The sequence below is a fragment of the Muntiacus reevesi genome, chromosome 13, assembly GCF_963930625.1.
Source record: "Muntiacus reevesi chromosome 13, mMunRee1.1, whole genome shotgun sequence".
Taxonomy (NCBI): Eukaryota; Metazoa; Chordata; class Mammalia; order Artiodactyla; family Cervidae; genus Muntiacus; species Muntiacus reevesi.
The window spans coordinates 293,594-315,966 of NC_089261.1; the positions used below are offsets into that span (position 1 = coordinate 293,594).

At 59.0% G+C, this 22,373-nt stretch overlaps 2 protein-coding genes across 8 annotated transcripts in view; both read left to right on the forward strand.

Moving 5' to 3' along the window:
* Positions 1-4,120: 4,120 nt before the first annotated feature.
* GNB1L (G protein subunit beta 1 like) overlaps positions 4,121-22,373 on the forward strand; it is a 31,994-nt gene continuing 13,741 nt past the window's right edge. For 2 of the 7 annotated variants that reach the window (XR_010658795.1, XR_010658796.1), the window contains exons 1-3: positions 7,611-7,954; positions 9,471-9,648; positions 9,781-10,024. The gene's annotated coding sequence lies outside the window, so the exon portion shown is untranslated. Of the gene's footprint in view, positions 4,847-5,139; positions 5,371-7,610; positions 7,955-7,996; positions 8,763-9,470; positions 9,649-9,780; positions 10,025-22,373 lie in introns of those variants that run through there. The other 5 variants (XR_010658797.1, XM_065903690.1, XM_065903693.1 and 2 more) reach the window with 5 other exon arrangements.
* On the forward strand, positions 6,796-7,545 carry RTL10 (retrotransposon Gag like 10; the record flags this gene model as incomplete). The annotated part of the gene is given in 4 exon segments (XM_065904115.1): positions 6,796-7,154; positions 7,156-7,248; positions 7,250-7,396; positions 7,398-7,545. Coding segments are annotated over 4 exon segments (747 nt in total), but the record flags the coding sequence as incomplete, so codon positions are not given.

A 22,373-nucleotide genomic window follows, 5' to 3' on the forward strand; every position in this document is an offset into this window, starting at 1 on the left:
GTTCCTGTCCTGGGCGTCCATCAGGCCTGCCTGGCTCCAAAGTTGCTCCCCGGCCCGGCCCAGCCCCACCCCTCCCCACGGAGGGCGCAGGGAGGGGCCAGAACCCCACAAACCAGGTGCTCTCCACCTGGGCCCAGGGCCGCCTCCTGCGCCTTGGCATGTTTTTATGGTGCAATGAAAATATGACTTTAATTCCTCGGTTGTTTCATGTAACCTACAATTACCCCCAGGACGTCCTGCGCTCCTCCCCTTATGACTGCAGGTTGTGCAGGGATGTGAGACGAGTTGCCAATGCTGGGGCCAGCCCACCCCTCCCCCGCCTCACCCTCTAGCCACTGCCCGTACTCCTCCAGCCCTCGGGGGTGCTGTCCCCAAGGTCCTGGGTCCCCCAGGGAGGTGGATAATGAGAGTGACCTGTCCCCCAGGGCTGTGCTGAGGACTCACAACCTCTGCATCCCACAGCCGTGCTGGGACCCCCAGCATCCCTGGGTGGGTAGCAGGGAGCACCCACCTCACACGTGCTTCAGCCATGCTTTCCTGTGGCCGGAGGCCTGGCTGAACAGGTACCCACCAGGTACATCCAGCGTCCCTCCACACGGAGACATCCTGTGACAACAGCTGGCATCAGGCAGCACCTGCAGGTCAGGGTGTGTGGCCACACGCCAGGCGGCAGCTCGGAGACGTGGGTGATGCCATGGCCTGAAGCAGGCACCCGCACTGGGCCCAAGACCCTCACCCACTGCTCGTCACCTGACGCAAAGCTGCCAGGTGGCCCCGGGCCCTGGAAGAGGGACTCGTGAGTTGGCTGGGCAGTGTGCTCATCCAGAGGCCAGGGCTGCCAGGCCATGTGACTGAGCCTTGCAGACCCTGCTCAGGCTCTGGGTGCCCCACTCCAGTCAGGGCCCGACCCGCTCACGTCACTCTCAGAAGCATCTGATCCTTAACGAGTCCTCCACGAGAAGCTCCTGCCAGGTCAGGGGCTGTCCCCACCTGTCCCTGAGCCCCCTGGAAGCCACTTCCCTCCCCTGCCTGGCCCAGGGTCCCTGGATGCCCTCACCTGGGCCCGCTGGTCCCACTCAGCGCACCCTTGGGTCCAGGTCATTGCCAGAAACATGTTGGGAGGTGCCTCCACCCTGGCAAGCAGGCCAGTAGGATGTCTGGGCCTGAGGTGACCGAACCCAGACAGCCCCATGAGTGTCCCTGTCCTGCCCCCGCCATAGCGCCGAGGTCCCATGGCATGCCATGCCACTGGCCTGGCCCCGTCGGGAGGCATCTCTGCTGGAACCAGTGCCCCATCCCCATGACCACGGACCACACCCCTTGGACCTAATCTCCTGCAGTGCCTGGGGACCGAGAGGACAGTAGTGTCCTGCCCCCAAGGGTCCAGGGTCCTCTTCCTGCTGACCCGTCAGGTCTCTGGAGCAACCTCTGTGGTTGCTCTGGTAGGGAGCAGACCGCGAGGTGCCCGGCCTCAGGACAGGTGGGCCACAGCCTTCAGACCTGGGTCTGACGTCTGTCAGGGAGCGCAGCGGGCCCGCCCCCTGCAGACCCCCCGTCTCCCCATCTTCCCTCCCCCGGCCCACTCTTCCGTCACCAGCCCCTGGAGGGCTCTCAGGTTTCCCAGCCTGCCCCAAGGGCTCTGGAAGCTCTGCATGCCCTGGGCCCCAGCCAAGCACCTGTGCCTCCCTGGGGCCAGCAGAGCCTCTTCAAGCTGAGCCTACCTAATCCCTTACGGTGCTCGGATGTCCCTGATCCCAAAGACCAAGCTGGGATCCCAGCGCTGTCGAACGGGCAGCAGGAGGACCCCCACCTCCCTCCATGTGCCTGTTGTCTGGAGCCAACCCCCGGTGGGATCAGGGCACCTGCAGGGTGAAGACCCAATCCTAACGAACTCAGGTGAACTCAGGAACCGTGGAGCCCTCGCGGCCTGGCGCATCCTGCCCCGTCCATTCCTCAGGCTGCCCAGCGGCGACAGCAGAAGCAAACAGGAGAGGGAAGCCTGTCTCAGGCTTCCCAGATGGCGCAGTGGTAAAGAACTCACCTGCCAGTGCAGGAGACTCAGGAGGTGCGGGTTCAATCCCCAGATCGGGAAGATCTCCTGGAGGAGGGAATGACAACCCCCTCCAGTATTCTTGCCTGGAGAATCCCATGGACAGAGGAGCCTGGTGGGCTAGAGTCCCTGGGGTCACAGAGTCGGACACAACTGAGCATGCACAGGTCTGTTTCAAGCCTCAAGGCTCTGGCTCTAGGGTTTCATGGGAAGGTAATCCTGCCTTGCAATTCCACAAGATTGTTTGTTGGTTTTTTTTTCCCCCTAATAAAATCAGGATCTTTATGGCATAAAACTGATGATCAAGTAACACCAAAAGCTTGGGAATTAAGTGGGACCAAGAACAAGAGGCTCTATGGCCTCACTACATAGCAGCTGGTGGTCAGGAGCCCGAGGGTCCCACTCTCTGCCCCAGCTGCCAGTCACTGACGAGCAAGGGCTCCAGGCACTGGGCATGCCCTCCATGGGCCCTGTCTCATAGTGATGTTAGCGAGGCAGGCAGCCCATGACGGTGAGCATGGCGAAGAGGCCCTGGTGCTTTTCGTGTCTTTGAAGACTTTTTCACACCCGAAAGTTTCCCCCAAGCAGACCTAAGTTGCTTCTGAGATCCCAGCATGGTGGAGATGTGGGACAGAACAGGAAGCAGTCAAGCAAGACCTGGACGCATTTCCTTTGGGCTCCACCAGACAAGACAGACCGATGAGCAGACCTCCCCTGGGCAAGAGCACCGAGGGGCACATAGGTACAGCCAGGCCCCTGCCTGTGGGAGAGGGTAGACAGGAGGCAAGTTCTCCGCACGGCCTCAAAGGCGCATTGTCCTGCCCCGGTGGCTGGAATCGGGCCGCGTGATTGTAATAATAACGTCCTGACGCTCAGCCAGCGGTTGGGTTTCCATAGCTCAGGGAGTATCTGGTTTTCAAAGGGGAGACGTCATACAAGTGCAGTGTTGTTCCCGTCAGCTGTTCTCTGCAGGTCAGAGGCCCGCCCGGCGCCTGCCTCCTCCCAGAGGCGCGTGCCCATCAGCGCCCAGGCCTGGGCACGCCAGGGGAGGAGCTGCACCGGGAGGCCCTCCCACCCACCCTCCAGGGCCGCCAGTACCAGGTCCTGCTGAGGAGAGGCCCACCTCTGCCCGGCCGTGCGTGTCCCTGCTTCCCGGCTGCCCTGGCTCTGGGGAGCCACAGACCTGACACCAACTGAACACGTGAGGCTGACCACTGCCTCTGGGCCTCCCAGTACAAACACCTAGCTCCAATGAGCACAGGAAAAGATGCTCAAAATCGCTGGTCACTAGGGAAATGTAAATCAAACCCACAAAGTCCCACTAGGCCAACTATAATTAAAAAAAAAAAATAGGTGTGAAGATGCAAAGAAATTGGAACCCTTGTGCACTGTTGGTGGGAATGAAAAATCATGCAACCACTGTAGCAAAGTTTAGCAGTTCCTCAAAAAGTTAGACATAGCATTACCACGTGACCCAGCAATTCGACTCCTTGGCATACACCCTAAAGAAATGAAAACAGGTAATAAAAATAAATGAAAAAAAAAAAAAGAAACCAACACACACAAAAAAAAACTGAAAACAGGGACTCAAATATTTGTATACCCACATTCACTACAGCATCAGCCACAACAGCCAAGAGATGGGAGGAACACGAGTGTCTACCAACAGATGAATGGATAAACAAAATGTTGTATACACGTACAAAGGAATACCATCCAGCCCTAAAAAGGAACAAAAATTCTGATAGGTGCCACACCATGGATGAACCTTTAAAACATTCTTCTAAGTGACATGACAAATACGTGACACCACTTATATGAGATACCTAGAAGAGGTAAACTAACACAAAGTAGAATTGAGATTCCCAGGGGCTTGGGGAGTGTTTAACAGGGACAGAGTGCCCATTTGGGGTGATGAAAAAGTCCTGGAGGTGATGGTGGTGAAGTTTGCCTAACAATATGAATGTACTTAATGCTACTGAATGTATACTTAGAAATAGTTATGATAAATTTTAATTATTACATTTTACCACAATTAAAAATACATATACATAGATGACCTGAACAACAACAAAAAAGCGTTCTGGACCCAAGAATGTGTTTTCTGACCGCATGGCCCAGCTGGATGAGTGCCTTGAACAAAGCCAGCTGCCCACTCTCTCCACTGACCTCCCTGAGCTGCCAAACTGTCGGGAACTCCCCCTCTCCTCTGAAGCAGGAAGTTTAAATTATCAGGTCAATTAGGAAAGACACAACCGAAAAATACAAGTTTCATTCACACTTCCAGGAGGCGTTTCCTGGCTGGGTGCCACCTCTATTATTTTTGGCGAGGCTGTTGAAAGGCCCACAGACCCTGAGAAGGTACAATGTAACCTTTGATTCCGTTTCAAGGATCAAAGCAAGTAAGCTTGGGTGCAAACGCAGATAACATTTCAGGGACGGTCTCATGAAAGGAGTCGCTAGACCAGGGCAGAGAGGGGGCTCCTGTGACACCACTCCCGGTGACCTCGGCCCTGGTAACCCGCCCGCGCGGGGCGGCCCCGGGGAGTCCACTCGGAGGGCGCCAGCGGCCCCCGCAGCTGCGCTCTCGGGGTCCGCACCGGCTCCCCCCGGCTCGCCCACGGCGGACAGTCCCCGGACAGCACCGCCCCGTTGCTCCGGGCGCAGGTCCGCGCTCGGCCCTAGCCGGGCCTCCGCGACGGGCACTCTGCGGACATGCCATCCAGCGGGCGGGCGACGCAGCCCTTCAGTGCCGACCCTCCCGGCACCCCTCCTGGCGCTCGGCAGGAACTGAGGGTAAGGGCCGCGCCCTCAAGCCGCGGAGGCCGGGGGCGCCACGACCCCTCAGCAGCGAGCCAGTCCTCAGCCCCGCGCCTCCCACAATGCCAGACGCGGCCCCAGCGCGCAGCGCTCCGCGGGCCTCTCGGCGGGGCGCGCTCCCATCAACCCCCGCGCCGCATCGCCCGTGGGCGGGGCCGGAAGCGCCTGCGCGTTCGCCGCCCCCGGCGCAAGGCGCAGGCGCGGGCGCCTCCGGGAAACCGGCGTGGGGCGTGGCCGCGCCCGGCGCGGGGCCGTAAGGGGCGGCCGCGCGCACGCAGGGGGCGGGGCCCACGTCGCGGCGGGGCCCACGTCGCGGCGGGGCCGGCAGCCTGGCCGCTTGGGTGTGCGGTCCTCAGAGGTTCGGCAGGCGGGGTCCGCGTCCTTCCTTCTCTCCCGACCTCGGCCCGCGCCGTGCCGGGCCTGGCCTCGCGCGTCGGGTCTCGCCCGCTCCGTGCGTGCCGTCGAGGGAGCGGCACCGTCGTGGCGCCGCGCGGCCGCAGGTAGGTGGGCTTGGTGCGGCGGCGCGCGATCCGGGGGAGGGCCGGGCGGGCTGGGCACCCGGCTCCCTCAGGTGGCGCGGGCGGGCGGAGCGGGCCGGGGCGCGGCCGCTGCCTCCCCTCGCCTCGCGGGGCCGGGGCCGGAGTGCCCCGTGGGCAGCGCGTTGTCAGCGGCCGGTGGGACTCTGGGCTGCTCGGCAGGGCCGTGCGCGGCGTTCACCTGTCGCCTGCGGCCTCTGTCGCCCCAGCGTGTCAGTGTCAGGGTGGGACGGGCTTTTGGGTGGAAGACCTCCTACCCCAACACGCACACACAGAGGAGTGGGTGCGGAGGGAGGTATCGGGGGCCACCCTGGGGTGCGGGGCGGAAGGACCTACAGGCCGTGCCCCGTGGAGGAGCTCTGGCAGATGGGGGACAGGTGGTCCCGCGGGAGCCATCTCGAAGGTGAGTGCAGGCCGGCGTCTGTGGGCGACAGGTAGAGGGGGCGGGTGTGGAGTCTTGTTGGCGAAACCGCCCCCGGAGGGGTGAAGCGGGGCAAGGTGTGCCAACCACCGGTGGGCGTCCTTTTGCAAGGAGACTGGGGAAGGGGTAGCCGGCAGGCAGGCTCGCTGCCTCTGATGGGAACCGCCCCTTTTTCTCTGCTCTGTGCTGCTTTGGCCCGCTCTAGCAGGTGGCCCTCTGCGTGGTGACCTTGGGGTGGTGAGAGTAGACACAGCCAGTGGAATTAGAGCTGTCGGCCAGGAGGGGCTGGATGCCAGGCTGTAGACAGGGAGGGGGATGCAGGGAGGAGGCCCTTGGGGTGGGGGTGGCTGCCTTGTGAGTAGGGACAGGAGTCTGCACGGGGGTGGGGGTGGGCTGGAGGGCACGTGGGTAACAGCTGCAATGCTCTGGGGTCTCGTGACCCTGAGCACCTGAGCGCAGGTCGGGGGTGGTGGGCATCGGTCCGCGGGGCTGCGACGCGTCGTGGGTGACTGGGGGGTGATGAGTGCTGGAGCAGGCCAGGGTGGTCTCAGGCCAGGGTCAGCTGTATCTTCACTTAGTGGTTGGCATTTGGCCGCAGACAAGTGACTTCACTCACCCCCGCGCCTCAGGCACGGCGAGAGGACCGGCCTCGGCGGGTCAGCGTTCGCTGTGAATAGAGCCCCCTGTGACCCTCCTCCTGAAATGCCCTGACAGCTATTCAGGCTATCCGAGGAAACCCGGGGGGACCTGACCTGGGCCCTCCTTCTCCTGGGTGGACATGTCCACCATCACATCCTGTCCTTGAAGGGGCCAGGTGGTGTTTGCCTGCTTTCTTGGCCTCCCCAGTGGGCCTCCAGGCCCCTCACATGGAGAGGTCTGGTGGGACCCGGGGTCGGCCACCCAGTGGTGATGGTTGGGGCTCCTTCCCACTCTTCCTGCCTTGTTTTTGGACAGATCGCCTCTGATGGTGGCCTGCAGCTTTCGGTCCCATCGGCTCTCCTGGGCTCTCCTGTGGCGGTCGCAGTCAGCTGCCCGCTCAGCACTTGCCTGGAGCGCCCCTCTTCAGCCGCCTCTGCCTGTGCGTCCGTTGCTCCGGCCTGCTCTCCGGGCCCCTCTCCTCGTGCCCTCCCTGGCTGGCGCGGCAGGTCCTGTCCACTCCCAGCAGGCCTCGTCACCGGTGGCAGGGCCCTCGCTGTCCTGTCCAGTGGCAGCCAGCTGCGCACACACAACCCTGGCAGCAGATGCACGGGGCCTCTCCTGGGGTCGTGGACGCCCCCCCAGTGGATCCCTGGATTGAGCGCTCCTACTGTGGGGACCCCGTGTGTGTACACTACTGTGGAGCAGATGAGCTCAGTGAGCTCGGTGCTGTGTTGCAGACAGGGCTGCCCCTGCGTGCCGGGCTCGGTCCCGGACGCCTTCGACAGCGCCTTGGCTGCCGGACCGATTCCTGGCGCAGCTGGACAGTTACCTGACCTCCCGCTTCGAGCACCACCGGGACAACCTCAGGCGCCTAACAGGCTGAGCCTGAGTGTGGGCAGCCCCCTGCCTCCATGTGGACTGGGTACAACCATGGGCTTTATCCCCAGGATCTTGAGGAGGTTATTCAAGCCCCAGACGGCCCTGCCAAGTGCCATGCAGCAGTGCCCTGGGCTTTGCCTCCAGCCTTGAGCCGGCCATCGGTGGCCCCACGGCTGCCCGTGGTGAGAGTGCTCACCTAGGTTCTCAGAGGCCCGGCGCGCGACACGGGCACTCCGCCCAGGCCTGGCCCCACTGCTCTGGGCTTTCTGCTGTTCCCAGTTCAACTCCATGTCCAGAAATGCTCTGAGCAGCCGCTGGCAACGGAGGGCACCCTGGGCCCATGGGGCCCCCAGCCTTGTCCAGCTCTGCACACAGTCCTGGTCCTACAGGGCCAGCCGCCCCCCAGCCAGGGCAGGTGCCCCCAAAGCTGCCCGTCCACATACAGGATTGGCCGAGCCCCTGCCCAGAGAACAGGTCCCTCTCGCCCAGGGTGTCCAGGAGTCACCCTTAGGTTCCCCCCGGGGGCAGTGGACACCACCGAGACCCCAGAAGAGCCACCGTTCCGACCCTGACCCCGTCTGCGGCCCCGTCGGAGCACGGGCTGTGCAGGTATGGCGGTGACCCAGGTGAAGCGGCCTGCATGCCCCTGTCACGGCGGGGTGGCCCCGCTGGACGCTAGGTGTGGCTCCGGGTGGTGCCTGGGCCCGGCCCCGCTGCTGGGCGGAAGGTGCGTGTGTTCGGGGTGGCCGGGCACAGGCAGCTCCCCGTGAGCCCCGCGCCCGCCCCAGGGGGAGCTGCAGCGGCGTGGTGGTCTCTACCTTGTGCCACTCGTCCTCCAAGCTCCCAGTGACCCCCAGACCTGGGGGGGGCACTGCCGGCAAGTGGACCGAGGCCCTGGGATCATTCCCGTCCGACATCCGTGTGGGCTTGTCCCCGCCCCTTCCGTGCTGGGATGCCCGGGCCTGCGTCCCCGCCCTCTGGGCTCCTGCGTGGTGTCTGCTCTTGCCGCTGCCCCTTGCGCCCGTCCTCGGGGCAGGAAGTTAAGGCCGCCTGGAGGAAGCGGCTGTTTTCAGTCTTGGGTCGGAGTGGGAGGGCCTTGGTGAGGAAGGGTACCCCCGGGGCTCACAGCCGCCAGCCCGCCAGTTGGGCCCCTCCCAGGTCCGGTCTCATCAGGGCCGCGCTGCCCTCCCCGGCCGTCCCACCCACTGCACGCCTGCCTTCGCCCGCACACCCCATGCTGTGACCGCCCCGTCCCCAGCAGACAGCGAGCCCTGTGGCGGGGCCTCCAGCAGTCGCCCTGGTGTCCCCAGCCCGTGGGCAGGGCCATTAAGCGTGCACAGGGTCCATGGCCAAGTGTGAGTCTTGTCTGTGGTGGGAGGGGCCGGGACCAGCTGCGAGCACCTGGCTGGCGTCACAGGTGAGGCTCCTGCCTGGGCCATGGGCGTTGCGGGGTCTGGCTGAAGGAGTTGGGGCTGAAGCAGGAGGCGGGGGGGCTCGGGGGAGCAGTGTGGCCCCAAGGACCGGCTTCCAGGCTGGCGGCGAGGGGAGGAGTGGGCCCCAGGCCAGGGCTGTGAGGTTCGGGGCCGGGCCACAGTGACCAATCCTGCTCTGCTCAGGGCCGGGGCAGAGGTCTGAGGCGCCTTGGGCTAGTCAGCAGAGAGGGGTGGGCACACCAGCTCCCATGGGTGGCTCGGCCTGTGCTTCAGGACCCTGTGGGTCTTAGAGTTCTGGAGAAGACGGAAGAAGATCAGTCGAAACCTAAGTGCACCTGATAAGTCATTTTAGAAAAAACGAATAACCAACTGGTAAAACGTTTTAAGTAAAATAGATGTTATTGGCATTATTTCACTCTACCGTGCTGGAAGAGCCTCTGGGTCCACGCGCGTTACTTCATGGCACAGACACCTTGTGAGTAGAACAGCTTCGAGTCTGGAAGCAGGGGAGGCTGCAGTTCAGTCCCTCGGTCGTGTCCGACTCTTGTGACACCTTGGACCACGCCCCCCAGGCTCCTCTGTCCGTGGGGTTTCCCAGGCAGCAGTACTGGAGTGGGTTGCCACTTCAGCATTTCCTGCTCCAGGGAACCTTCCTGACATGGAGGTTGAACCCGAATCCCCCTGCATTGCAGGTGGATTCTTCACCACCGAGCGCCCTGGGCAGGCTGGCGGGAGGAAGTGGATGCAGCAAAGCAAGCGTCCTGGCGGGAAGCGAGTGCCGTCTCGTCTCTGATCTGATGGAGGAGTCTGAATGTTCCCGTCCCTCCTGGTGGCACTGTGGCCCCAGTGGGCCTGCATCCGTCCAGCCCGGTCAGCCGTGGCCTGGCCTGCTGTGGGTTGGGAGGGCAGGAGGGCACTGACCTGGCCTTTCCGATAGGCGTGGACTTGGGGGCGCGGCTGACCTGTTGACACCAACATGGATTGCTTGGTCTTGCATCCTAGGAGTCTCGGGTTGCCGGCATGAGCGTCCCTCCAACATCACCCTGCGTGCTGAGCTCCTCAGCCCTGGGCAGCGGTGTGAGGATGTCACCCCGTACCCCAGTTTAGACGCTCTTCCTCCACGTGACTCAGGTCGCCTGGCCTCGGCAGCCCCTTCCCGCCCTCCCGGTCCTGTCTCCCCGTCACGGGCCCGCCCCTCCCTGCCCACCTGCGCATCTGAGCGGCGCCGGACTGGCCAGTGGCGGGGGTGAGCACACACCTGCCCGCACAGGAGCAGCCTGCTCGGGCCGCCTGTTGGCTGCCAAGGAGCCCTGAGTGGGCGCGCCCTTTACCCCCATGGGTGTGGACCCCTCCAAGTTCCCTGGAGCTTCCTGCTGCCAGCCCGCTGGCATTAGCCGCATCCCAGGCCTTGCGGAGCACCACCGGGCGCCGTGGTCAGCCCTGGGCTGCTGGGCCCCAGGCAGCAGACCTCCTGGCGGGAGTGGGGCCCCGAGGCCTGCAGCCGGAAACAGGCCCACGTCCTGGGCAACGGGGGGTTTTTCCACGCCCGCACTGGGCACAGGCAGGCCAGCGGCCTGCAGCTGGCTGGGGTCCCACCCTGCCCGTAAGTGCCGGCAGCCGGCTGAGCACACCCACATGGCCTGCCTTTCTGCCACGTCCGACTCCTGGGCTAGCGACCCCTCACCTTGGCATTGCCTCCTGGCCCATGCCGCCGTCCCAAGGGGTCTGATGGGTGGCTGCGTGCCCGTGGCTGTAGGTCAGCCCTTGCGGCTTGTGTGGGTGAGGCCAGGCCACGGAGGTACTCGGGGAGCAGGCCATGCTGAGAAGGGTTGCTTGGCAGGGCCGTCGGGCTGCCCCTGACCGCCCTCCCCACGCATGGCCATACCAGGCCCGGAGGCGGGGGTGACGGGTCAGGGGCAGTGTGCAGGTTGGGGTCCCTGGGTACCTGGTTCCTGCCCCCACCCTGGGCTCTGAAGCCGCCTGGGGCGCTGGCCTGGCCCCCACCCCCTCACGGCCCCGAGCTGCCTGCCCGAACCCCTCCTGGTCCTGCATCTTTGAAGCCACAGATACTGACAGAGGATCCAGTGAATCCAAGGTCGCCCGGCGGGCGTTGACAGACAGCCGGCCACGATACTATTTCTGATTTAATAACCAAATGGGGGCTGGCCCTCTGTAATAATTAGGGCTAATTACTGAGGAGGTGTTGACAGACCGGCTGAGAGGAAACAAACCACCTTTATCCCGGGCTTAGAGTCGGGTTTCGCGGCGCTATCTGCCCTCCGAAAGGAGACGCTTCAATCACTCACCGAGGCTTCAAAGGGGCAGGAGCCCGGCAGGGCGGGCGCGGGAGGGCTGTGACGCGCGCCTTTGACTCCGCGGCCAGCCGCTGTCCCAGAGACGCTCCTTTGTGCAGCTGGGGTCCCGGGCAGGCCCGCCGTTGCACGGCCTGGCCCCGGGCTCAGTGGGCGCGGCGGGCAGGGAGGCTGGCGCACGTCCTAGGCCCAGGGAGCAGGCTGCAGGGAGCGGGCTGCGTTCTGTCCTGGACCCTGGATCAAGGCTTCCCTGCAGCGTCGTAGGCAGGCCCGGCCTCCTGGCGGCGCGGGGCTGGGCCGCCCCCACTAGCGAGCCAGCACTGTGGACAGGATGCTGACCCATGGGCCTCGGCGACAGGCTCCCCCAGACCTCCCCGTGGCTCCGAGCTGGGGGAGTGGCGGGCAGACCCCCTGTCCAGCCAGGAGGCTGTCCAGTGATGGCCCAGGCTTCCGCGGGTGTGACGCAACTTCCGGGTCCAGTCCTGGGTTCAGGCCTTGCTGTGGTCAGGGCTGATCAGGGCGGTGGAGGACGATGGCCTGTCCAGGTGCGGCCCAGGAGGCTCAGAGGGAAGGGTCTCAGTTTTTCCCACCTGCAGGACCACAGGGCATTCCTTAGGGCATGCCCACTGGCGGGGCCACGCGGCATGAGGGAGGCCTCTCACTCCCCAACTCCCCTCTGCGCCAGGAGGAGCTGAGAGCGTGCTGACGAAAGTTCCCAGGCAGCTGCTTAGCTGAGTGCAGACCACCTTCTGTGAAGGCCGCTATTGACAGGTCTAAGTCTCAGTTCAGTTAAGTCGCTCAGTCGTGTCTGACTCTTTGTGACCCCGAGGACTGCAGCACACCAGGCCTCCCTCTCCATCACTAACTCCTGGAGTCCACCCAAACCCATGTCCGTTGAGTCGGTAATGCCATCGGTAATACCTCCTCATCCTCTGTTGTCCCCTTCTCCTCCCACCTTCAATGTTTCCCAGCATCAGGGTCTTTTCAAATGAGTCAGCTCTTTGCATCAGGTGGCTGAAGTGTTGGAGTTTGAGCTTCAGCATCACTCCTTCCAGTGAATATTCAGGACTGATTTCCTTTAGGATGGACTGATTGGATCTCCTTGCATCCAAGGGACTCTCAAGAGTCTTCGCCAACACCACAGTTCAAAAGCATCAATTCTTCAGCCCTCAGCTTTCTTTATGGTCCAACTCTCATATCTGTACATGACTACTGGAAAACCCATAGCTTTGATGAGACAGACTTTTATCTGTGGCAAAGTAATGTCTCTGCTTTTTAACATGCTATCTAGGTTGGTCATAACTTTCCTTCCAAGGAGTAAGTGTCTTTTAATTTCATGGCTTCAGTCACCATCTGCAGTGATTTTGGAGCCCCTCAAAAATAAAGTCAGCCACTGTTTCCACTGTTTCCCATCTATTTCCCATGAAGTGATGGGACCGGATGCTATGATCTTAGTTTTCTGAATGTTGAGCTTTAAGCCAACTTTTTCACTCTCCTCTTTCACTTTCATCAAGAGGCTTTTTAGTTCCTCTTCACTTCTGCCATAAGGGTGGTGTCATCTGCATCTCTGAGGTTATTGATATTTCTCCTGGCAATCTTGATTCCAGCTTGTGCTTCTTCCAGCCCAGTGTTTCTCATGATGTACTCTGCATATAAGTTAAATAAGCAGGGTGACAATATACAGCCTTTGGCACACTCCTTTTCCTATTTGGAACCAGTCTGTTGGTCCATGTTCAGTTCTAACTGTTGCTTCCTGACCTGCATACAGGTTTCCCAAGAGACAGGTCAGGTGGTCTGGTAGTCCCATTTCTTTAAGAATTTTCCACAGTTTATTGTGATCCACACAGTCAAAGGCTTTGGCATAGTCAAAATGTCAACAGAGTCTGGCATAGAAATAGATGTTTTTCTGGAACTCTCTTGCTTTTCTGATGATCCAGCGGATGTTGGCAATTTGATCTCTGATTCCTCTGCCTTTTCTAAATCCAGCTTGAACATGTGGAAGTTCACTGTTCATGTATTGCTGAAGCCTGGCTTGAAGAATTTTGAGCATTACTTCACTCACGTGTGAGATGAGTGCAATTGTGCGGTAGTTTGAGCATTCTTTGGCATTGCCTTTCTTTCGGATTGGAGTGAAAACTGACCTTTTCCAGTCCTGTGGCCACTGCTGAGTTTTCTAAATTCGCTGGCATATTGAGTGCAGCACTTTCACAGCATCATCTTTCAGGATTTGAAATAGCTCAGCCGGAATTCCATCACCTCCACTAGCTTTGTTCGTAGTGATGCTTTCTAAGGCACACTTGACTTCACATTCCAGGATGTCTGGCTCTTAGGTGAGTAATCACACCATCGTGATTATCTGGGTCATGAAGATCTTTTTTGTATAGCTCTTCTGTGTATTCTTGCCACCTCTTCTTAATATCTTCTGCTTCTGTTAGGTTCATACCATTTCTGTCCTTTAGTGAGCCCACCTTTGCATAAAATATTCCCTTTGTATCTTTTAATTTTCTTGAAGAGATCTCTAGTCTTTCCCATTTTATTATTTTTCTCTATTTCTTTGCATTGATCACTGAGGAAGGCTTTTTTATCTTTCCTTGCTGTTCTTTGGAACTCTGCATTCAAATGGGTATATCTTTCCTTTTCTCCTTTGCTTTTCATTTCTCTTCTTTTCACAGCTATTTGTAAGGCCTCCTCAGACATCCATTTTGCTTTTTTGCATTTCTTTTTCTTGGGGATGGTCTTGATCCCTGTCTCAAGTACAATGTCACGAACCTCCGTCCATAGTTCATCACACAGTGTATCAGATCTAGTCCCTTAAGTCTATTTGTCACTTCCACTGTATAATCGTAAGGGATTTCATTTAGGTCATGCCTGAATGGTCTGGTGGTTTTCCCCACATTCTTCAATTTCAGTCTGAATTTGGCAATAAGGAGTTCATGATCTGAACCACAGTCAGCTCCCAGTCTTGTTTTTGCTGATTATATAGAGCTTCTCCATCTTTGGCTGCAAAGAATATAATCAATCTGATTTCGGTGTTGGCCATCTGTGATGTCCGTGTGAAGAGTCTTCTCTTGTGTTGTTGGAAGAGGGTGTTTGCTATGACCAGTGCATTTTCTTGGCAAAACTCTGTTAGAATTTGCCCTGCTTCATTCTGTACTCCAAGGACAGATTTGCCTGTTACTCCAGGTATTTCTTGACTTCCAACTTTTGCATTCCAGTCCCCTGTGACAAAAAGGATGTCTTTTTTGGGTGTTTGTTCTGGAAGGTCTTGTAGGTCATCACTGTTCAGCTTCTTCAGCGTGACTCGTCAGGGCATAGACTTGGATTACAGTGATATTGAATGGTTTGCCTTGGAAACGAACAGAGATCATTGTGTCGTTTTTGAGATTGCATCCAAAACTGCATTTTGGACTCTCTTGTTGACCATGATGGCTACTCCATTTCTTCTGAGGGATTCTTGCCCACAGTAGTAGATATAATGGTCATCTGAGTAAAATTCATCCATTCCAGTCCATTCTAGGATCTAAGTCTATTAGGGCAAAAATACGGTGGGAAATCCCTTTAAGTAGGAAAAGCACTTAGAAACTGGCAGTGAGTCTGTTTAAAGTCACCTTAACTGGAAGGAGAAAGTGGATCTAAAGCCAGAAAATGTAGGAGGAAGCTGGGTCTTCGTAACCTCTTGGTGGTGAGCCACTGGAGAGGCAGTGGCCCCCAGATGCCCCCGGTCCGTGTGGCTTGGAGATCAGCGGCCTTGAGGACAGTGGGAGGGCACTCGCCCCGGTTGGCGCGGTCGTCCTCTGCGGGATGAGCAGCCTCACGCGCTGTGGTCCCCCTGATTCCTGAGCTTGTTCCAGTTTCCTTCATTTTCCCTGCAGTCCTTCCCCAGGGCCCCAGCTGGACATGACCCCTTGGTCGGTTGTGTCCGTGGGGGCTCCTGTGGGCTGTGGCGCCCGAGACAGTTCTGAGCGAGTGCCCTCAGCCAGGACTTACTGCCTGTGTTCCTCACGACGGGCCTGGGGTTTGGGTTTCAGGGAGCAGGACCTCCCACATAAAGGGCCGACGCACACACCGTAGCCAGGGAACGTCTGTCCACACGAGCCCTGTCTCCCCAGAGGAAGGCGGCCTCCGGGGCGGGCTTCAGCCCGCCTCCTCACAGGTCTCTGTCCGCTGGCCCATTCCTTCAGCTGTTTCCTTCGTCTCTGTGGCCTCAGGCTGATCCTTACGACATGTGCTTGTGGGGAGTGCCACCGCGCAGGCAGAAACCCCCCTCTGCCCACCCCCGAGCCCTGGCACCTGCCGTTTCCAGCATGCCCGGTGAGCTGGGCCGTGCAGTGTAGGCTGGCCCTTGCTCCCATTCTTGTGGACGCGTGCACAGCATTGCGTTCCTCAACACTTGGTTCCTGCACTGTTGCTCTAGGGTGGGTGCTGGTTTGATCATTTTGCACTTGAGCGATACTCTGAACAGAGCAGACCGCTCAGGTGCAAGCGTTTGCAGGCACGATCTCGTTTCTCTGGAGATGTCCAGCGGTCCCGGGGCTGGCGACGTGACTGCTGCTCCCTGGTCTGGGGCCGCCCAGCTGGCTGTGGGCTCCTGCAGTTTGCATCCTCGCAGTGGGTCTGCTGGCCTCACCTGAGCTGTGGTGCTTTTGTTTGCATTTCCCTGAGGCTAAGGGCGCTGAGCCGCGTGTTCACCGTCTGCGAATCTTGCAGGTGAAGTGTCTGCTCACATCTTTGGTTTAGGTGGTGTTCAGTGTTTTTAAATATTGCAGATATATGATAAAGCGCACACATTTGAAGTAGATAACTGGAAAAGTTCCACCACCTGTGTAAGCATTGCCACGCCTAAGACACACACGCACCTGATACACGCACACCTGAGACATACACGCACCTGACACACGCGCATGTGGGACACACGTGAACCTGACACGCATGCACCTGAGACACACACGCACCTGACACGCGCGCGCCTGAGACACACACGCACCTGACAAGTGCACGTGGGACACACGTGAACCTGACACGCACGCACCTGAGACACACACGCACCTGACACGCGCGCGCCTGAGACACACACGCACCTGACAAGTGCACGTGGGACACACGTGAACCTGACACGCACGCACATGAGACACACACACACCTGAGACACACATGCACCTGAGACACGCGCACGTGGGACACACGCACGTGGGACACACGTGAACCTGACACACGCGCACGTGGGACACACGCGCGCCTGAGACACACACGCACCTGACAAGTGCACGTGGGACACACGTGAACCTGACACGCGCTCCTGACACATGCGCACCTGAGACACATGCACCTGAGACGCACACATGGGACACACGCGCACCTGAGACACACGTTAACCTGACACACGCACTTGAGACACACGCACGTGCAACACGCACACCTGAGACACATGCACGTCATCCTGGGGGAGTGCCCAGGGCCTCTTCACGACCTCTGACCTCACACAGCCTCCCGCTGCGTGCACCACCCCTCCACAGGTGCCCTCAGCTGCTTCCTGTGGCCGCTGGGTAGGTTGTTCTTTCTACAATTTTATCTAAATAGCATCACGGTGTTTCCTCTCTTCCACTGGCTGCTTTTACGTGATTTTGAGGTTGACTCACGGGGAGGCCTGATCAGCGCTGCTTTGCTGGGGTGTTAGGGTCCACCACTGTGTGTTCAGCCTCTGTGGGTGTTAGGACCGCCCCCAGTGTGGGACCTTTTTCTTGAGACACAGCCAAACAGTATTCCAAAGTGACTGAACCAGTATACTCCTAGGAGAGCTCCCCTGCTTCACACGCGTCCCAGCAGCTGGTGGTGTGGCCTGTCTTTAACACTGGCCGTTCCCTTGAGCCTGCAGGGCACGTGGCCGCGACTGTCAGTAGATTTCCCTGATGCACAGGGCCGGTGAGTATGTTCTCATGTTCTGATTTGCTACTTCATATCTTCTTTTTTTAAGATACACACACACACACACATTTATCTGAATTTACTTGTTGGCTGCACCAGCTCTTAGCTGCAGCCTGTGCGATCTAGTTCCCTGACCAGGGATCAAACCTGGGCCCCCGCACTGGGACTGTGATGTCTCAGCCACGGGACCACCAGGGAAGCCCCAGGAAGCTCTCTGCTGGGAACTTCCCTTCATTCATTGCAAGAGTGTTTACCTTTGCCTCGTGGAGTACAGTCATAAAAGCCGCTTAAAACCCTTATCTGATGTTCCCAACATCAGAACCGTCGCGGTTGGCATCTGTAAATTGTCGTTTGCTCCGAGAATTTATCTCATTTCCTGGTTCTGTGTGTGGAATAACTTTATGTCACACCCTGGACATACCCTGGACAGACTATTATGTTGGGCCCCTGGAGAACCTTCAGTGTCGTCTTAGCAGGCCGTCACCGCAGTCAGATGGCCTCTCCCCCTGCACGGACCACAGTTTTTTACTTGCATGTCCATTTCCAAAGCTTCGCCCACTCACCAGTCACCCTGGGGTCAGCCTGAGCCCCGGGCCGTGTTCAGTGGTCACAACTCAGGTGCTGATGCTGGCGCTGCTTTGAGTCCATCCCACCCCATACAGCTCAGAGGTGAGCGCAGGCTTTCCAGGGTTCATTCCACGACTGCCTGTCTGTCTCTGTAGCTCTCTGCCCTCTGCCGTCTGTCTCACACACACAGGATCTGGCAGGGCCCTTTCTGCGCGGTCCCTCTGGCCACAGAGTCGGGACGGCCCTCAGAGCCTCTTCTCCCGCACAGCTCTGCATCCGGGGCCACACCTAGGGCCGGGCCGAGAGAGGAGAGAAGCAGGTACCATGCCAGGCACTGCTGAGGAGTCAGAGCCGGAGTCTTCAGAACCAGGGTAGTGGTGGCCATTTGGCGCGCTCCTACAGCATGCGCTACGTGTTTGACTCCGTCCAGGACTCAGACGTTTTCCCTGCACTGAGGTTAGTTCCTCTCCAAGTCTTAGCCACCCCTGCCTCGCAGCCCTGCAGCCCGACCCAGCCTGAAGGCAGTGCCCCAGGATGCAAACACAGAAGCAGGAAGCTCGTCCCCACTCAGCTCAGCTCTCCAAGTTCCTGCCTGCCTCCAAAGTCTGTCTGCCGTTGTTCACTTCTTAGAGCTTCAGTTCAGTTCAGTTGCTCAGTCGCGTCCGACTCTTTGCGACCCCATGAATCACAGCACGCCAGGCCTCCCTGTCCATCACCAACTCCCAGAGTTTACCCAAACTCATGTTCATCATCATTCTGTCGGTGATGCCATCCAACCATCTCATCCTCTGTCGTCCCCTTCTCCTGCCCCCAATCCTTCCCAGCATCAGGGTCTTTTCCAATGAGTCAACTCTTAGCATGAGGTAACCAAAGTATTGGAGTTTCAGCTTCAGCATCAGCCCTTCCAATGAACACCCAGGACTGATCTCCTTTAGGATGGACTGGTTGGATCTCTTTGCAGTCCAGGGGACTCTCAAGAGTCTTCTCCAACACCACAGTTCAAAAGCATCCATTCTTTGGCGTTCAGCTTTCTTTACAGTCCATCTCTCACATCCATACATGACCACTGGAAAAGCCATAGCCTTGACTAGACGGACCTTTGTTGGCAAAGTAATGTCTCTGCTTTTTAATATGCTGTCTGGGTTGGTTGTAACTTTCCTTCCAAGGACTAAGTGTCTTTTAATTTCTTGGCTGCAATCACCATCTGCAGTGATTTTGGAGCCCAAAAAAAGTCTGACACTGTTTCCACTGTTTCCCATCTATTTCCCATGAAGTGATGGGACCAGATGCCATGATCTTAGTTTTCTGAATGTTGAGCTTTAAGCCAACTTTTTCACTCTCCTCTTTCACTTTCATCAAGAGGCTTTTTAGTTCCTCTTCACTTTCTGCCATAAGGGTGGTGTCATCTGCATATCTGAGGTTATTGATATTTCTCCTGGCAATCTTGATTCCAGCTTGTGCTTCTTCCAGCCCAGTGTTTCTCATGATGTACTCTGCATATAAGTTAAATAAGCAGGGTGACAATATACAGCCTTTGGCACACTCCTTTTCCTATTTGGAACCAGTCTGTTGGTCCATGTTCAGTTCTAACTGTTGCTTCCTGACCTGCATACAGGTTTCCCAAGAGACAGGTCAGGTGGTCTGGTAGTCCCATTTCTTTAAGAATTTTCCACAGTTTATTGTGATCCACACAGTCAAAGGCTTTGGCACAGTCAATAAAGCAGAAATAGAAGTTTTTCTGGAACTCTGTTGCTTTTTCGATGATCCAGTGGATGTTGGCAATTTGATCTCTGGTTCCTCCGCCTTTTCTAAAACCAGCTTGAACATCTGGAAGTTCATGGTTCATGTATTGCTGAAGCCTGGCTTGAAGAATTTTGAGCATTACTTTACTAGCGTCTGAGTTGAGTGTAATTGTGCATAGTTTGAGCATTCTTTGGCATTGCCTTTCTTAGCGGTTGGAATGAAAACTGACCTTTTCCAGTTCTGTGGCCACTGCTGAGTTTTCCAAATTTGCTGGCATATTGAGTGCAGCACTTTCACAGCATCATTTTTCAGGATTTGAAATAGCTCAACTGGAATTCCATCACATCCACTAGCTTAGTTCGTAGTGATGCTTTCTAAGGCCCACCTGACTTCACATTCCTGGATGTCTGGCTCTAGGTGAGTGATCACACCATTTTGATTATCTGGGTTGTGAAGATCTTTTTTGTACAGTTCTTCTGTGTATTCCTGCCACCTATTCTGTTTCTGTTAGGTCCATACCATTTCTGTCTTACAGCTTAAGGTAATCGCTATTTATGTTTTGCCTGGAGGTTTTCTTTGCAGTTGACTGGAGAGAGAGGAGAGAGTCAGCATCGAGCCTGCTCCATCCCAGCCAGAACCAGAGCTGCTGGGGCAGCATCAGTCCTGGGCGGGAGCACCTCTTCTTAGCTTCAGGGACTATTCTCCTGTCTCAATGTGTGGATTGTCTGTTCGTGTCTTTTGCCCAATTTTCTATTTGGTATTTAGCTCTTCCTTCATTTTGAAGACGCCCACGTGTTTTAAAGATACTTTAGGCTTCTAGCCCTTTTGATGTCCATCAGCTAAAGGACTCATGGTTAAGCCTTTCATCTTCTTAGTTGGGACTGGAGCGGAATTTTCTCTGATGGGTTGCTGTTTGTGTGCATGGAGCCTGTTGCGTTCTCTTTGCTGGTTTTCTTTGCTGCTACCACCGTGCTGAAGTTTTCTTTGAATGTCTGAGTCTGTTTTATCCTTTTTGTTTTGTTTTGTTTCATCCTTTTTTATCTAGGGCTCTCGATGTAAACCAGGACCTCATCGAGGCCCACACGTGCCATGTGGTCAGCATGCTCTTTAGTCTCTGAAGTTCAGAAGAATTGCCCTGCTGTTCCTCTTGACCTTGACTTTTGCCCTGAGTCTGAGCCGAATGTCCTCTCTGGGCCCCTGTGGGTGCGTCAGGAGGTTCCTGCAGGCCTGGGTGGATGGGCCGGCTTGTCCTCACGTGTCCCCCGGGAGGTGGTGGACGGGGCGGCCTGTCCTCACGTGTCCCCCAGGAGGTGGTGGATGGGCCGGCCTGTCCTTGTGTCCCCCCCGGGAGGTGGTGGATGGGGCGGCCTGTCCTCGCGTGTCCCCCGGGAGGTGGTGGACGGGGCGACCTGTCCTTGTGTGTCCCCCGGGAGGTGGTGGACGGGGCGACCTGTCCTCGCGTGTCCCCCGGGAGGTGGTGGACGGGGCGGCCTGTCCTCGCGTGTCCCCTGGGAGGTGGTGGATGGGCCAGCTTGTCCTTGCGTGTCCCCCGGGAGGTGGTGGACGGGGCGGCCTGTCCTTGTGTGTCCCCCGGGAGGTGGTGGACGGGGTGGCCTGTCCTCGCGTGTCCCCCGGGAGGTGGTGGATGGGCCGGCTTGTCCTTGCGTGTCCCCCAAGAGGTGGTGGACGGGGCGGCCTGTCCTCATGTGTCCCCCGGGAGGTGGTGGACGGGGCGGCCTGTCCTCGCGTGTCCCCCGGGAGGTGGTGGACGGGGCGACCTGTCCTTGTGTGTCCCCCGGGAGGTGGTGGACGGGGCGGCCTGTCCTCGCGTGTCCCCCGGGAGGTGGTGGACGGGGCGGCCTGTCCTCGCGTGTCCCCTGGGAGGTGGTGGATGGGCCAGCTTGTCCTTGCGTGTCCCCCGGGAGGTGGTGGACGGGGCGGCCTGTCCTTGTGTGTCCCCCGGGAGGTGGTGGACGGGGTGGCCTGTCCTCGCGTGTCCCCCGGGAGGTGGTGGATGGGCCAGCTTGTCCTTGCGTGTCCCCCGGGAGGTGGTGGACGGGGCGACCTGTCCTTGTGTGTCCCCCGGGAGGTGGTGGACGGGGCGACCTGTCCTCGCGTGTCCCCCGGGAGGTGGTGGACGGGGCGGCCTGTCCTCGCGTGTCCCCTGGGAGGTGGTGGATGGGCCAGCTTGTCCTTGCGTGTCCCCCGGGAGGTGGTGGACGGGGCGGCCTGTCCTTGTGTGTCCCCCGGGAGGTGGTGGACGGGGTGGCCTGTCCTCGCGTGTCCCCCGGGAGGTGGTGGATGGGCCGGCTTGTCCTTGCGTGTCCCCCAAGAGGTGGTGGACGGGGCGGCCTGTCCTCACGTGTCCCCCGGGAGGTGGTGGACGGGGCGGCCTGTCCTCGCGTGTCCCCTGGGAGGTGGTGGACGGGGCGGCCTGTCCTCTTGTGTCCCCTGGGAGGTGGTGGACGGGGTGGCCTGTCCTCGCGTGTCCCCCGGGAGGTGGTGGATGGGCCAGCTTGTCCTTGCGTGTCCCCCGGGAGGTGGTGGACGGGGCGGCCTGTCCTCTTGTGTCCCCCGGGAGGTGGTGGACGGGGCGGCCTGTCCTCGCGTGTCCCCTGGGAGGTGGTGGACGGGGCGGCCTGTCCTCGCGTGTCCCCCGGGAGGTGGTGGACGGGGCGGCCTGTCCTCGCGTGTCCCCCGGGAGGTGGTGGACGGGGCGGCCTGTCCTCGCGTGTCCCCCGGGAGGTGGTGGACGGGGTGGCTTGTCCTCGCGTGTCCCCTGGGAGGTGGTGGATGGGGTGGCCTGTTCTCGCGTGTCCCCTGGGAGGTGGTGGACGGGGTGGCCTGTTCTCGCGTGTCCCCTGGGAGGTGGTGGACGGGGCGACCTGTCCTCACGTGTCCCCCTGATGGAGCATCTCCTCTGCAGCCCCAGAGCACCCCCTGCCTCGAGCAGCCTTTCCCCGGCCGGGTCCCTCCAGGTCTGAGCAGGTTGCACTCTGCTGCCGCTTAGGCCGTCGTGGTCCTCAGCCACGCAGCGTTGTCGTGCGCCCC